Source organism: Chiroxiphia lanceolata, chromosome Z (assembly GCF_009829145.1).
Source record: "Chiroxiphia lanceolata isolate bChiLan1 chromosome Z, bChiLan1.pri, whole genome shotgun sequence".
NCBI classification, from domain to species: Eukaryota; Metazoa; Chordata; class Aves; order Passeriformes; family Pipridae; genus Chiroxiphia; species Chiroxiphia lanceolata.
In genome coordinates this window covers 23,717,177-23,732,097 of record NC_045671.1, presented here as the reverse complement: position 1 = coordinate 23,732,097, position 14,921 = coordinate 23,717,177, and the positions used below count along the sequence as shown (strand labels likewise).

The 14,921-nt window shown below is 41.1% G+C and overlaps 1 protein-coding gene across 1 annotated transcript in view; it reads left to right on the top strand.

The window, feature by feature from the left end:
* Nucleotides 1-463: 463 nt before the first annotated feature.
* Nucleotides 464-14,921, top strand: part of PGM5 (phosphoglucomutase 5) — a 74,695-nt gene continuing 60,237 nt past the window's right edge. Inside the window, exons 1-4 of the mRNA XM_032676057.1 lie at nt 464-752; nt 7,215-7,377; nt 9,880-10,026; nt 14,197-14,322. Coding sequence (XP_032531948.1) covers nt 492-752; nt 7,215-7,377; nt 9,880-10,026; nt 14,197-14,322 — 697 coding nt within the window. The 5' untranslated portion in view covers nt 464-491. The remainder of the gene's footprint in view (nt 753-7,214; nt 7,378-9,879; nt 10,027-14,196; nt 14,323-14,921) is intronic.

Below are 14,921 nucleotides of genomic sequence, written 5' to 3'. Positions count from 1 at the left end.
GCCGGCTGCTCTCCGTGCCCGGAGGTAGGGGGCTGCTGCGGCCCGGCGGCGGCCGGCGGCGTTCGGGGGGACGGCCCCAGCGCTGACAGACCGTGATCCCCCCGAGCAAGTGTGTGGCGCTGGCTCGCCCGCTCCTCGCTGCCTCCAATTACATCCCTGGCAGGAGACGCAGCTCTCGGCTTCGCTTTCCAGGGTTATTTTTGGCCGGGGCCGCCGCATGGTGATGGCAGCGGCCTGTCGAGCCGCGAGCACCCTCGCTGACGGCCAGGCGCCGGCGGGGGCCCCGGCGGGGCGGGCGGGGAAGGGGCGGTGCGCACCCCGCGCCCGCCCCGGCTCCCCCGCGGCGCCGGGCTCCCGCCACGGGCCGCCGAGGGCTGAGCTGGCCCGCCCCCGCCGGGGAGACGCCTGTGGGCTCCCCTCCGCCTGCTCGGCACCCTGCGCGAGGGCTGCCGCTCCCCAGCGGAGCCACAGCCGGGCGGGCGGCGGCCGCCATGGAGCGGACCCCCATCCCGGTGCTGACCGTGCAGACAGCGCCCTACGAGGACCAGCGGCCGACGGGCGGCGGGGGGCTGCGGCGGCCCACGGCGCTTTTCGAGAGCCAGCGCAACTACCTGCCCAACTTCGTGCAGAGCCTGCTCTCCTCCGTCGACCTTCGCGACCGGCAGGGCTGCACCATGGTGGTGGGCAGCGACGGCAGGTACTTCAGCAAGACGGCCATCGAGATCGTCGTTCAGATGGCCGCGGCCAACGGGGTAAGCGGCCCCCTCGCCCTCCCCTTCGCCCCCTCCGTGCAGCGGGACCCGCGCTGTGCCCGCACCAGCGGTCCCGGCAGCGGGAGGCGCGGGGCAGCCCCTGAGCACGGGGAGAACCTTCTGGTGTCGTCACCCGGACAGCGCTCAATATACAAATAAAACCAGGAGGAACTTCGCGTCCGGCTGTTTCGGCGCTCTACCCGTCAGGTGCCCGAGCCAGCCCCGTGCCGGCTCGTGTGTCCCTTCGGCTGGGCTCTGGCATGGGTGGTGGCTCCGTCGGGGTTTGACGGTGGGGATGGTGGCACCCTCAGGAGACTGCCAGCCGTGCCGTGCTGTTTCACTTTATTTTAGAAGGAGGAAGGAATGGCAGTTGAAACATAGGGTTCACTCTGAAGGAGAAAATGTAGTAAGACTTAAAAATATGTGCGTGGGAAACAAAGGTATCAGAAATGTGTTTGCTGCTCAGGATATTTTAGAAATATTCAAGGAAAATGGTACTATTGAGGGAAGAGAAGTTCAGCATTTTGGCTGCATCTTAAGAAAATAATCATTCTTTTCTATTGTGCACTTGCAAACAAATTACAGAATGCAAGAAGACTGCAGTCGCAGAAACCTTTGTGGCCACATGGGATACAGATTTCTCTTCTACAGTTTTGAAAATAGGAAAGAACTTGAGTAGAAAACTGTTGTCTTCTGCTAGATACATGCGCATTCGTTTGTGGATATATATGTACAGACAGCTGGAAATACCAGATAATGTAGGCTTGAAGTTCCCACTTCAAAGCAGAACTGAAGCTACTATCTCTTGTTATGGTGGCTAAATTGATCCTCTAGATTTGGCAAAAGGAGTGATATGGTTTTATAGATCTTCTTTTGGTAGGGAATTTAATTTTTTTCAAAAGCTCATTCTTTCAACTTTGAAATGAATCTGTGTATGTGTCCAAATTTTTTCCTGCTGATTTGTTGTCGCATACAAGCTATATAGACTACCCAGTCTGATATAAATAATGAGTATTTTAAAATTATTCCTAAAGCATGTTCTCAGCACACTGATAGCATCGAGCTGATGCTTAGTGATACTGGAGATTTCAGAGAGACTGTTTATGTTACATACTGGCTTCCTTGTGCAAAATAGCCATTCACACAGGGAGTTGGTGCATAAACCCAGGGTTTATGTGACCCTGGGTGTGAGAAGGGCTGTCAGGGGGACACTGGTTAAAGTGAGGACAGTGGCAAGGGTAGTACAGGTGGGATAAAGTGCAGCAACAATTAAAGCAAGAGTCTGGCGGCAAGAACTGCCCTACTGAGGCTGAGATCCTTGCCTATGCTTGCACACTGGCAGGAGAGTGGGTTACAGCTGCAGGGTGACCACAAGGACTGAGGTACTGAAAAAGAAAAGAAATTTAGAGTATAGAACAGCAGGGGCTTCTCAACCAGGTTATGCTGACTAATTTTTTCTGTCAGCCTGCTTCCTTTCTGCTGCTTTTGTCACACTCCCCATCTTGCTCTTTCTTCCTTGAATATCTTTCTGACCTCAGGAGAGTTCCAATTTCACATGTTTCTGGCACCTTGCTATAATAATGATTCCACGTCCTTAATTTACTGCAAGTTTCTTGGAAACAGTTTCTCACTAGTGTTTTCTGAAGCCAATCCCCAAACTTTTGTGCTCACAGTTCCCACAAATATCTGAATTCATTCATGATACTTTTACTAATGGCACAGTCCTCACAAATTTGGTAGGCCAGCTGGTGGGGAGCTACTAATACTGAAAAGACGTACCATTTCCATCTGCTAATGCTTCTTTCCTTCTCTAACATCTTCACCCTGGTCACCCTCTATTTCTCTCAAGCACACTATAAGTGCTTAAGCCTCACATTTATTTAGTGAGTAGTATTGGTGTGTTTTGGTTTTTGGCTGTTAAAATACACCTGGTGGGAAAATATCTAAACCTCCTTGATGGCACTGTTTAGTGCTGTGCTATGTAAGTTAAGAGAGAGGAAGGAAAGACCCATGAGGGCAAAGATCTCTCCCCTTGGATCATGTTAATGTCACTAGAAGGAATGTAGGCCCTATCACAGGGAAAGAAATGAACTGAGGTAGGCAGGACTGGATGAAATGTGTGGAAGCCTTGAAGCTGCATTGAAAACCTTAAGCCACCCTGAGTGCCAGGAGAGGGATAGCCACATATTGCTGAGAAACTGAACTTGAATCTCCTTCCTAGGAGACACATACTGAGTGTAACTGTTAGTTGTGCCTGCTGAGTACAAAAATAAAAATGGCTTTCTATTATCAACTGTAAATGTATTGCCCTTTAGAGTTGCTAGGTTCCTCTTGTTCTAACTCGGTGACTCATCCCACATTCCCCCTGTGTTAACAGCCTAGCACAATTGGCATAGGCTCCAGTACAAGGAATGAGATGAGGTCCCCTTCCCAGTCAGCTGCCAGTGCTTGGCCTGCCTTCTTCTCATCCTCGGTCTCACTGGCTCATGCCCTCCAGCTCGGGGCTGAAGGTACATGCTCCATAGCTATAGCCTGTGTAGACTTCCACTGGTGGTAGCAGCTATAGCCTGGTCCATGCTCTGCAGTTGCAAGCAGCACATGTGCCCACAAATCTTTCTGTTCAGAGCTGAAGATGGCTAATCAGGGTCACCCTTAAATGGGGCACACAGCTGGGGCTGGAGCAAACACATTCGGGTAACATGGGAGGGTGGAGCAAAGTGAAGAAGGCCAGACAGAGGTTCTGTACCATTCTGGGTTACAACAAGCAGTTTTACAAAGTAGTAGTAGGACAGTATCTGAGGCTCTGTTGCTCTTTTCACCTCTGTCCTGCCAGTAGTAGCATCCTTCAGCCTTAATGTCTGGAAGAAGTGAGGTAAAAAGCTCCAACAGTTGCAATACAGTTCCTCTACAACTTAGATGCAAATATTCCATTAGACCCACCAGCTGTATAGGGTGTCTCATTTTTGATGCAAAGTTTAAGATAGGTTTAAATGAGAAGCTGCTATTTGTGAGTCTCAGTGGCAGATCAGAAGCTGACGATCATCCACTGAATATGGAAAGTCATGACAACATGCTAGAGAGACTGTAGAGTAATGCTGTAGAAGTTTGAGATGGCAGAGAGTTGAGTTTTACAGTTGTATTCTATATAGTACCATGTTGTTTTTAGTTTCCATGGCCTTCCATGCGAATCTTGGCCTCCTTTCCTGGCCGTGTGTGATTGATTTATTTGCTTCTACATTGATTATAGTGCTCAGTCATCTTTAGAGTATTATAGTAAATGATAGGAGGACACAGCCCCATGTTGTTCAGGATGTAATTTGCTTGCTTCATGTTCTTTTGAGTATAGTTGACAGAGGCATATGAGAAATTACTTGAAAAAATAATTTAAAAAAGCATTAAGTGACTCCATGACAATCAACTGAATTGTCTGAAAATGCACAGCTGCAAGCGGTAATATTGCATAAAAATGTTCTTGTAAAGTACTTGTTATTTTATTCTTTCAGCTGTAACCATTTGCTGAGGATCTTTGTTTCTGCTGTTGCTACTAAACGTAGAGTGACAAATTATAATGTGGCGTAGGCACAAAGTATTAGAAGAGACATGACATGCCTGTGATCTTGTAGCCATGCAAGTTTTTGAATTCCAAAGATAATCTTTCAACGCTATGTCCAAGTTTTTCAGAACAATGTTACTAAAACTTTAATTGTGAGTCAGCGTGTGGATAATATTTGGTTACTGTTTTAGCCCAGATTGTGAGAAGTCTATAAAATCTGATATTAATTAAATTAATTAAAGAATTAACTAAATGTCCATTTAGTATTTGGTTCAGAGACAAAATTAAGAGCTTCTGAGCCAAGGGAAGATGACATTCTGCATTCTTGCCATCAAAACAAAGAAAGCAGAGGAAGATGGGTAGCACATTTACACCTCTAAGATCTGCAATGTCTTCAGGGAGTTTTGTAAAAGCACTGAAGACCTTAATATAAGGTGAAACTTTATAGTAGTCACTGCAAATAAAATACCAGTTTATCATTCATGTAATTTGACTTCAAAATCCTTAATTTGAAATACTAAGTATTGCAGTATTTCTATAGTATAGAAATTAGTATAATAAATACTTCTAAGTAGTATAGAAATTATAGCCTTCTGAAAAATACTGAAGGCAAAACAAATTACTCATGTTTATATAAATATTTGGCATCCAGAAAAATGGGTAAACTAGTTTGTGTAACTCCAGTTGAACAGGAAAAATGAAATATGGTAGGTGCTAGGTAATTTATGCATTCTGAATAATCTAAGTATTAACTTTTAAAAATACAGTTTTGATGTGCACGAAGGCAAACACTTAAACTCACTAGTTTGGAAGTACAGAAAATGTACTCATGATAAGCCTGTAGGCAAGTATAAATGCATTTATACTTGAGTACCTTGAGACAGATTTAGTTTTGTGGTTTTCAAGCATTATGTAAAATGTTATCGCAGTGATATTCCTTTTGCTTACCCATACACAATGCTGTTTTAAGAGCTGGCACCCATTTCTGACAGCTGTATTTGGAAGATTGAGTCATTGCTCTAGCTTTCTACATGCTTCATAGTTTAAAAAAGGGAGAGACAATATTCAAAACAAACATTTTCAGTATTTATTTTCATCATGTTTTTCTTTCCATAATAATCTTTTTTTGTTTCTTAACTTTTTTTCCCCTCTCCTTTGGAATTGTTCCAACCTGGGAGAAAAAAAGACAGTGAAACAAAACATTTTTCTAATAGTAGTAAGAACAAGTCAAATGAACCTTGAAGATTTACGTGAACTGTATTTATAATTTTGATAGCTCTCCTGTTTTCCAGCAACAATCAATGGGCTTCAAAATTAGCTGCAAAAACTGTGAAAAGAAAACCAGGTGGCCAATCAATCATTGTATTCTTAGATCTTGAGGTAGAAATCTCAGTTAATAGAATGCATTTTCTGTGCATTTTTTTTAAATTTGAAAGCAGATCTTTTACTTCTCAGTGAAAGAGAAATGGCTAACCATAGCCTGTGCTTTGTGAGGGCTGTCAAAAAGTAACTTGTGCTTACTTTAGAAGTTGATATTTCTTTGTAGAAATCCTATTTTTTTAAACTAAAATAGTTCACAAAAGCAGGCTGAATAAATAATCTATTAATCCTTTGCTTTTCTGAAATTATTTGGAACTGCACTTCTGAGTAATTAAGTGCTTCACATGAGTGACCAGAAGGTCATCTGTATGTGAAGGAACAGCTCTTTATGGAAAGGAGAAAAGTAGCACCTCATGTACTGCTGCTTTGCCACACAGAGCTATCAAATCTCCTTCAAACTTAAGAACAAAAACTGAAGTTAAACTCCCAATCTGTTTTCAGATGGGGAGTGGGAAGAATTCAGTGTTCTGGCTCTCCCTCTGCCCCCTCTACCCACTCCCTGCCCCTTCCCAAACTACTACTCAATATTGGTGGGGGGTGGGGTTGTTTTTTATAGTGATGTTATTAAAAAACCCTGAACATTAGCGATACACTTTTCAGCTCTATATGCAGTTGCATCAGTTCTCATCTGTGACACTAACCTCCCCTTCTCTGTTTTTTTTTGTGTCTGCCTGTTTCCCAGAAATTGGAACTCTTTTGTATTTCTTTGTAAATACATTTCTGGTTGGCTTCTAGATTATTTATGTTCAGCTGAAGCTGTAGTATCTGTGTAGGGGATGAAGGCAAGGTTTTGAAATTGGAACCTTACAATGGAACTGCACATAATACCAAACACATTGAGTCAGTGTTTAATAACACTGCCTATAAGGTCTTTTTTAACTTTAAGAATGGTGGGAACTTCCCCTGCTCGACTGTGCCCTGGGAAACACACCCTGTTCATTTGGAATAGCCCAGGAGTCACTGATGGCTGAAAGAGGAGCAATGCTTTCTATGGAGCAGAACATGCAATGGTGCCTTGGCAATAGAGGTGTAACTGCAAGAGACTGGCGGTCCTAGTGTGTAGTAATGCTTGTGGTTGCACTGAAAGGCTGCTCTTTGAAAGGCTATTCTCTTTCATGCTGGTTAAAGCCCCAGACCTGAAAATTGCGTCGACACAGTCAGCGCTAAATTATATTGGTATCTGAGGGGGTTTGCTGATTTGTGAGGATACCTGGAAAGGTTTGATAGCAGGATCATGGCCCAGTGCTATGCTCGGGAGCTTTGCAAATCGCTGTCATGACTGTGCTCTTGCTTTACTGTCAGTACACAGACCACTGGTGTTTAATGTGCCAGGATACAATGTTTTTTGTCAGTGCTCCAGATTAGCATGCAACCAATGCATGTATGTATATTTCTCTGCAAAAGAACATGTTCCATACTAGGACTTTACCATTTGTATTCTGTACATAAATACCCATATGTGTGTGTTTATATATTAATTTTTAAAAATGCAGTACTATTCAGAGTACTTCGGCTTTTTTTCCACCTAGATCGGCAGATTAGTTATTGGACAGAATGGTATCTTATCCACACCTGCTGTTTCGTGTATCATCCGAAAGATCAAAGCAGCTGGTGGAATTATTCTAACAGCTAGCCACAGTCCTGGAGGACCTGGAGGAGAATTTGGAGTCAAGTTTGAAGTTGCCAATGGAGGTATGGGTTTAGCAACATACTACAACATTGCATCTTAGTATGCTGAAAATATGCTGACAAGGATAACTAGCTGCCTTTATGTGTTTTTCACTTTCTCTATTAAAACTGTGAAGAACACAGGTGTCTCTTTTTCCTTTTTTTCGGTAATAGGGGTGTATTTGTCTGCACGGATCTGTACAATAAGCATTAAATCCTTACTGAAGTCCTTGTAGTAGATGTGAGATTTCTATAAACAAGAGGTTTGCTATCCTGTTTTTACAGTATTTTATGTAGTCTCTCAGATCACTGTAACAGTTCCGTATAAAGATACTTTTATAAAGATACTTATGAGGGGGAGCTCTGTTCTGCTCATATTTGTGTTGCTTGTCTTGGCATTTACTTTAAAGCATGTAATTTCAGAAATGCTGTAAGCAGTATAACTCATTGTCTTGTATGGAAGAAAGCACTTCTTATGTTTACCCAGGAAGTAACTGGTCTTACCCAGGGAAAGGGTTGTACAATTTTAACTACTGCAGTTCCACCCCTGAATAACGGGATTTGGGTATATAGCTAATGTCCTGTTTTCCAAAACTGACAAGCTAATGCAGGTAGGTATGTTACACATTCAGTATGTTTTATATTATATATCTGTGTGCACCCATAAAACATTATGGTGGCAGTTGCTGACACCTTGTATACCTCATACATATGGAGTGTTTTCTACCTGAAAAAACTGATCTGAAAGTGTTTTTAAAATCTTTCCTTCCCCATTTTGGAAGTGGGTGAACTTGAGAAGAGGGTGCTTCTCCCTTGTCCCTTTTTCAAAAAAATGTCCATGGTTAAATGAATGGGATTTTATAAACAGAATAGCCTTGAATCCCAGAGAGATTAGAGGGACTGCATAAGGGCATCCAGTGAGAAAGCCAGGGTCACAGCACACACATACCAGAGCCAAACTGTTAGATGCATTAGCACTCTATAAACTTTAAAACACCACATATACCTAAAATCTCTATGATAAATGGGAAATGGTGGGGAAGTCTTTTTAATGTGCTTTGCCTTTTTAAAGAGAATTCAAAAAGTCTGTTAAGGTTTATATATGAAACACTCCTCAAACAAAAATCACAAGGTTCAAGTATTTATGTTAATCATTGGGGACATAATGAAAAGCAATTAGTTTAAGTTACAGCTGAGAAAATGTGGGCTGATAATAGGTAAGGCTTTTGAAGTAAGAGAATGGCTAGACACAGCAACAAGCTCCTAGGGAAGGTTATCGTTGCTCTACGTTATTTCTCAATCTATTGATCCAGGTCAAGCAGAAGTGGTTTGTTTCTATAGCTGTACAAGAAAACGTAGGGTGACACTGTGGGATCTCCTTAGCTGGAAATATCAATAGATAAGACATCCATCTATCAAGGATGTTCTGCAGCTAATGAAACCTGTCCTCACCCTTTGGATGGGTTTGAATTAGATGAGTAAGAAATAGTATTCTAAGCCGAATGAAGAGTTAAGTGACTGTTACTTATTGTATTGGTTTGGAACATCTGGTACACTGCATCTGAGATGGAACACACTAATTTACATGGCAAAGCTACATGGCATATAATGGGAAATTAGCACTGAAAAAATCTTCAAAGGCTCTTTGGCATAGGAGAGAGAACACATAAAAGAGACTAAAGGAAATAATTTTTAGAGTGAAAGCATGGCTTTAGTATAAGCTATGAAGAGTCAGATAAGCCAGAAAGGACTTGCACCACATATGGCATAATTCATCTAGTAATTTTTGCATCAAGCCTGCAACTTTTATTTGGTTAACAGTAAATCTTTAAAAGTAGAACCATTTTTCAGGCTTTGGCAGTGAAAGTAATTCACAAGTAAGATATGTTTTCTGTTTCTGAATGACGTAATTATTTCAGGTTGAGATTGCTAATTGTTGAGCAATTAAGGTATTTTAAATTCCAACAAAGATAAATTTCATTAAGCTATTGGAGGAAAACTGCAATACAGCACCACTGTCAAACTGCTAAGGCATTTAAAAGTGATCATTTTTTCTAATGAAATAATGTGGAACACCAAACTAGCAGACCTTCAGAAGTGTGCATTTGCAGAAAGTGCTATGAAACAACAGAAACTGCTGCTGAAGGATAGGCTTTCCTTTAATAACTACATTGAGATTCTGTGAAGAGTAAAAAAAAGGCAGTCGTTGAGCAATAAACTCAAAGAAAGATGACTGTGTGTTTTTTGCTTCCCTCATCCTCCCTGCTCCTGGGTAATGATTGATTTAAATACTCTACGTAAATCAAAATGTTGTGTGTAATGCACTATATTTCCATGTTTTATTTTTTAAAAAAACATTTTAAGCTTGTGTTGTGGTGAAAGAGCGGACCTTATTTACTGTAGTACTTTGTGTTTATTCCGTACTAACTCCAATATATTCTGAAAAATGTTTGCTGTAGCACTTACTTTTAAAATAGGGAACCTTCATTTAACAGAAATGACCCACCACATTATTTTCTCTTTTAGGACCTGCTCCAGATATGGTTTCAGAAAAAATCTATCAAATCAGCAAAACCTTGGAGGAATATGCAATTTGTCCTGATCTCAGAGTTGATTTATCACGCCTGGGAAGACAAGAATTTGATCTGGAGAACAAATTCAAACCTTTCCGAGGTAGCAATGTCTGCTGTTATACATGCTAAATACATTGAGTCTAAATATTAGTATTGCTGCAGAATTATAATGCGTAATTAGAAAAACAAAACTTTAATTCTTCAAAATGCCTTACGAAAAGTTATTAAAGTAAAAGTCAGTACAGAATCATAAAATGGTTTTTATTGGAAGGTACCTTAAAGATCATCTCGTTCTGACCACCCCTGCCATGGGCAGGCACATCCTCCACAGGTTACTCAGAGCTCCATCCAGCCTGGCCTTGCACACTGCCGGGGATGGGTCATCCAGAACATCTCTGGGCAACTTATTGCAGTGCCTCACTGCCCTCACAGTAAAGAATTTCTTCATAAAATCTAATCTAAATTTCTCCTCCTTTAGTTTAAAACCCTTCCATCTTGTCCTACCCCTATTTGCTTGTGTTGAAAGTCTTTGTATAAGCCTCCTTTAAGATATTGGAAGGCTACTATAGGGTCTCCTCAGAGCCTTCTCTTCTCCAGGCTGACCAATCTTACCTCTCTCTCTCAGCCTGACATGACAGGAGAGGTGCTCCAGCCCTCTGATCATCTTCATGGCCTTACCTTGGACCTGCTCCAACAGGTCCATGTCTGTTTGGTGCTGAGGACCCTAGAGCTTGACACAGCACTCCAGGTGGGGTCTTATGAGGGAAGCATAGAGGGAGAGAATCACCTCCCTTGACCTGCTGGCCATCTGTCTTGTGAGGCAGCCCTGGATATAGTTGGCTTTTTTTGCTGCAAGTGCGCATTTCTGGCTTGTGCCCAGCTTTTCATCCACAAGAACCCCAAGTCCTTCTCTGCACGGCTGCTCTCAGTGAGTTCTCCCAGTCTGTATTCGTGTCTGGACTTTCTGAACCTCAGGAGGTTCTCATGGACCCACATGTCAAACTTGTCCAGGTACTTCGCTTGGCACCCCTTCCTTCTGTTGTGTCAGTTGCACCAACCGGCTTTATGTCATCTGCAAACCTGCTGAGGGTGGACTTGATCTCACTGTCAATGTCATTGATAAAGGTATTAAAGAGCATCAGTCTCAAGACAGACCCCTCAGGGAAACCACTCCTTGCTGGCCTCCACCTGGACATAGAGCCAGTACCCACAACACTCTGGTTGTGTCAGCCAACTGATTCCTTATCCACTGAATAGTCCATCCATAAAATCCATGTGTCTCCAGTTCGGAGATAAGAGGTCACGTGGGACTGTGTCAAAGGCCTTGAAAAAGTCTAGACAGATGACATTGTTCTGTCATATATCATCTGAAAGATCAAAGCAGCTGCTAGAATTAGTTTAACATCTAGCTAGGGAGACTTGGAGGAGAGTTTGGAGTGAAGTTTGAGGTTACCAATGGAGGTAGGTTTTTTTTTTTAAATAAAGCAAAGGTCTCGTCAGCAGACTCCGCTGGTCAAGTGGCCTGTAGTAGACCCCAACCACGAAGTGTCCTTTGTTGGTCTGCAGCTTGATGTTCAAGCCCAAGGTCTCAGTCTGTTCATGGCTGTTTCTCAGGGACAGCTCTTTGCAATCTCTCCCTTCCTTAACAGAGAGCGCAACACCCCACCCCTCCTTCTAAGCTTGTCTCTTCCAAAAAGCTTGTAGCCCTTACCTGCAGTGCTCCAGTCATGTGACTTGTCCCACCATATTTCTGTGATGGCAATTAGGCCGCAGTTTTCTAATTGAACCATGGTTTCCAACTCCTCTTGCTTGTGTCTGATGCTGTGTGCATCTGTAGGTAAGTGTTGCGTTCGTTTTGCACATAGGGAATCTGAACTGCAGACTTCAAGTGCATCAGGCCTCAGCTTTTAGCCAAGTATCTTTGCCAAATATATGTGCTTATGCTTGCTAGTAGTTAAACACCAAACAAAACCTGTTTTGGGCTAGGAATGGTTTGCTTATGGAAGTCTGATTGACAGAAGAGTTTGTGAGAATCTAAGTTTATTCATTCTTTGCTCACACTTTCTGAAAAGTTGTGGCACTATGCATCCAGTGACTCCAAATCTAAAGAGAGTGCTGAAGCACGTTTAATTTTAAGCATGCGAATACTTTTATGCCTACACTTGATTCAAAATTATCTAACTTAGCTATCTCCTTGAAGGAGTCAGAAGCAAAGGAAGGGGTTCTGACATATATTTCAAATTTTGTATCTATTTCATATCTATTCCATCTCTATTTCATATATTTCAGATACTGTAAAACTCTGCATGGTGTCAAAAACTTTTGCTCGTTCCTGATGCCGTAGAATTAAAGCTAGTTTTTTTTCCACCCAGACTTTACATTTTGAGAAATAAAGTTTTTCATTAAAAAACCCATTCAGTTATGTTTTGTTTTATTTGGTTTGTGTTTGGGTTTTTTTTTTGTTTTATTTTGGATTTTTTGGTGTTTGGTGTTTTGGTTTTTTTTTATTTTATTGCAAAGAACACATTTGGGTTTTTCAGGCAAACAAAAAGCAAAGAAAATTCAGCTCCAGCACCACTCCGGAATCAAAAAATTGCCAGAATTTTAAATTTTGGTTTTTTCAAGCTTTTTAATCTCTCCAAATTGTATGTTTCTAAATGAAAATGAGACAACCCTCCCCCACATTAGTATAAAAGTGCATACAAATAGTTGCAATTTTTCTGTATGTTTTTATATGAAAAAAACATTTCCCAATCTTGTCTTCTAACAATACATCAACCTGAGACAGTAGAGCTACCAGGGAACCCTGCTGAAGCAATGCAATTGGCCTATAAGTACATGAGTAAGTGTAGTTTACACAGATTTGAATGCAGGTTGAAAGTGCAGAAAGAATGAAAGTAATTTAAAAAGTAATTTAAGATACTATCTGATGTATTTAAAACTTCTGCTTTTTCTGTTGTATGAACTAATTCCTGTGAATCAAACCTACACAGGTGTTGAAGCAACTGAGTTGGGTTTGGTAGGAGCTAAAATAATTTTTGGACTTTAATCCTACATGCACTTTGTATTGACGTGTGTGAGCAGCTCCACTGCAGATGCACATTTGTTCATATGTGTAAAGCTTAGAGCCTACTAAAATACTGCTAGGAGCAGGGCATAGAAGATATGCAGTGATATCATTTTAGTGAAAGCTCGAGACTTTCAACATATACCATAGAACTGACTAATTTACAAGTAGGTTTTAGAGATTGTTTTTCATTCTTGAGAGCCTTTTTTTGTTTCTTCCTTCAAGCATATTGTCACAATCTGTTCTAAGTGTTTTACTCAGGCTCAAAAAATGTCTGTATCATTTTCATGTTACCTGAAAGAAGAACATTAGGGCAAGGTTAGTGTTTCTGAGCAAAACTGGCTGACATTCTAAGTAATAATTTAACTTGTAACTAAAATATTTTAAGACACTTATTTAACCAGATGAAAAGACATTTTTATAACATATGCTTTTTAATTTAATCAGGAAAAATAATTCATTCCAAGATTACTGAGAAGCATGGCTTTTGACAGTCGTTTAGTAACTGCTTTCCTTATGACAGACTTATTTGCATTGATACATTTTAGTTTAATGTTTTACATCCAAAAGAACTAGTAGTGCTCTGCTTATGAATTTAAAATTCAAGTTATCAAGGCCTTAATGAAAAACAGATGTTGTATCTGAGCCTTACTTTTCTAAATCAGTGAGGTATACAATGCAAAAATATAATGTTAGATTGCCAACAAACTGGACACAGATATTCCTGGTGCCAGAATTTAGAAGAATAGGCTGTATATCTCTCTTGATGGAATGATGCAGATAGATACTGCTATCAGAAGAATAGAATGTCTGGTGTCAATTTGTCACGGACATCTTCATCCTCTGAGAATAAACCTATTTAGCTTGGAAAGTTTTTCAGCGGCTTAGTGAATGATATATAAAGAGTTTACTTTGATAGAATGTACTCTCTTTAATGTTCTCAGTGAAATACGAACTGTCAACTTACATTATCTCTGCGGTTTTTTAGCAGGCAGAACTGTTTATCTTTTCAGCTTAATGGTCACCACACTGAAGGCAGCAAGAGTCTTTGACTTTGCCTCTATGGGCTTCAGAGCAAATCCATGTTATGTAGAGGTTGTGTGCTCTGACATCAGTTGAGTTACATGACTGGTGGAACTGTGCTGGAAGAGAGATTTTCTCATGCGTGAACTGTAATCGCTTTTTTCTCTGTAATTTTTCTAGTGGAAATTGTGGATTCTGTGGAAATCTACCTCAATCTCCTTCGAAGTATTTTTGACTTCAATGCGATCAGAAATTTGCTGACCGGACCCAACCAGATTAAAATAAGGATTGATGCCATGAATGGAGGTATGAACTTAAGTGGCTGTCAGGACAGAAATAATTTCCTGATAAAAAATGTTACACGGCAATGGTTTCTCAATAACAGTACAGCATATAAAAGTCAGACTTTTATATAATGTTAAGGGTAATAAGAAAGGATTTGAACCTTATACTACCAACAAAGGCAATCTTAACGATGGGTTAGATCCCTTACTAGGCAAAGGAGTTTATCTTACTTCATAAATAAGCAAAGGCATATGTATCCAATTAAAGTTCTCTTTCTGCATTTGGAAGGAAGCAGGGTGAGGTAATCTTGCCATGAGAGGGTGATGAAGTATGTTGCAGTATCCAGTGACCAAGGAGACTCTACTAAGAGCAAATTCTAAATGTTATAAAACTAGATAAGTCTGAATAAATTGTACCCAGAAGCCCTTACAGAGTTGGCTGAGACTTCTGTCTCACTAATTTCAGTGTACTGCAGACAAGTTGAAAGTGTCACAGAAGACAGCAAGGGGACCAGTATTAAAAAAAATATAAGCTGTGTCACTTGGGAAGACATAGATCAGCATGAGATCTATCTTAGGCTATAGTATCAAAATGTCAGTAAAGATTTCTACAGATAATGA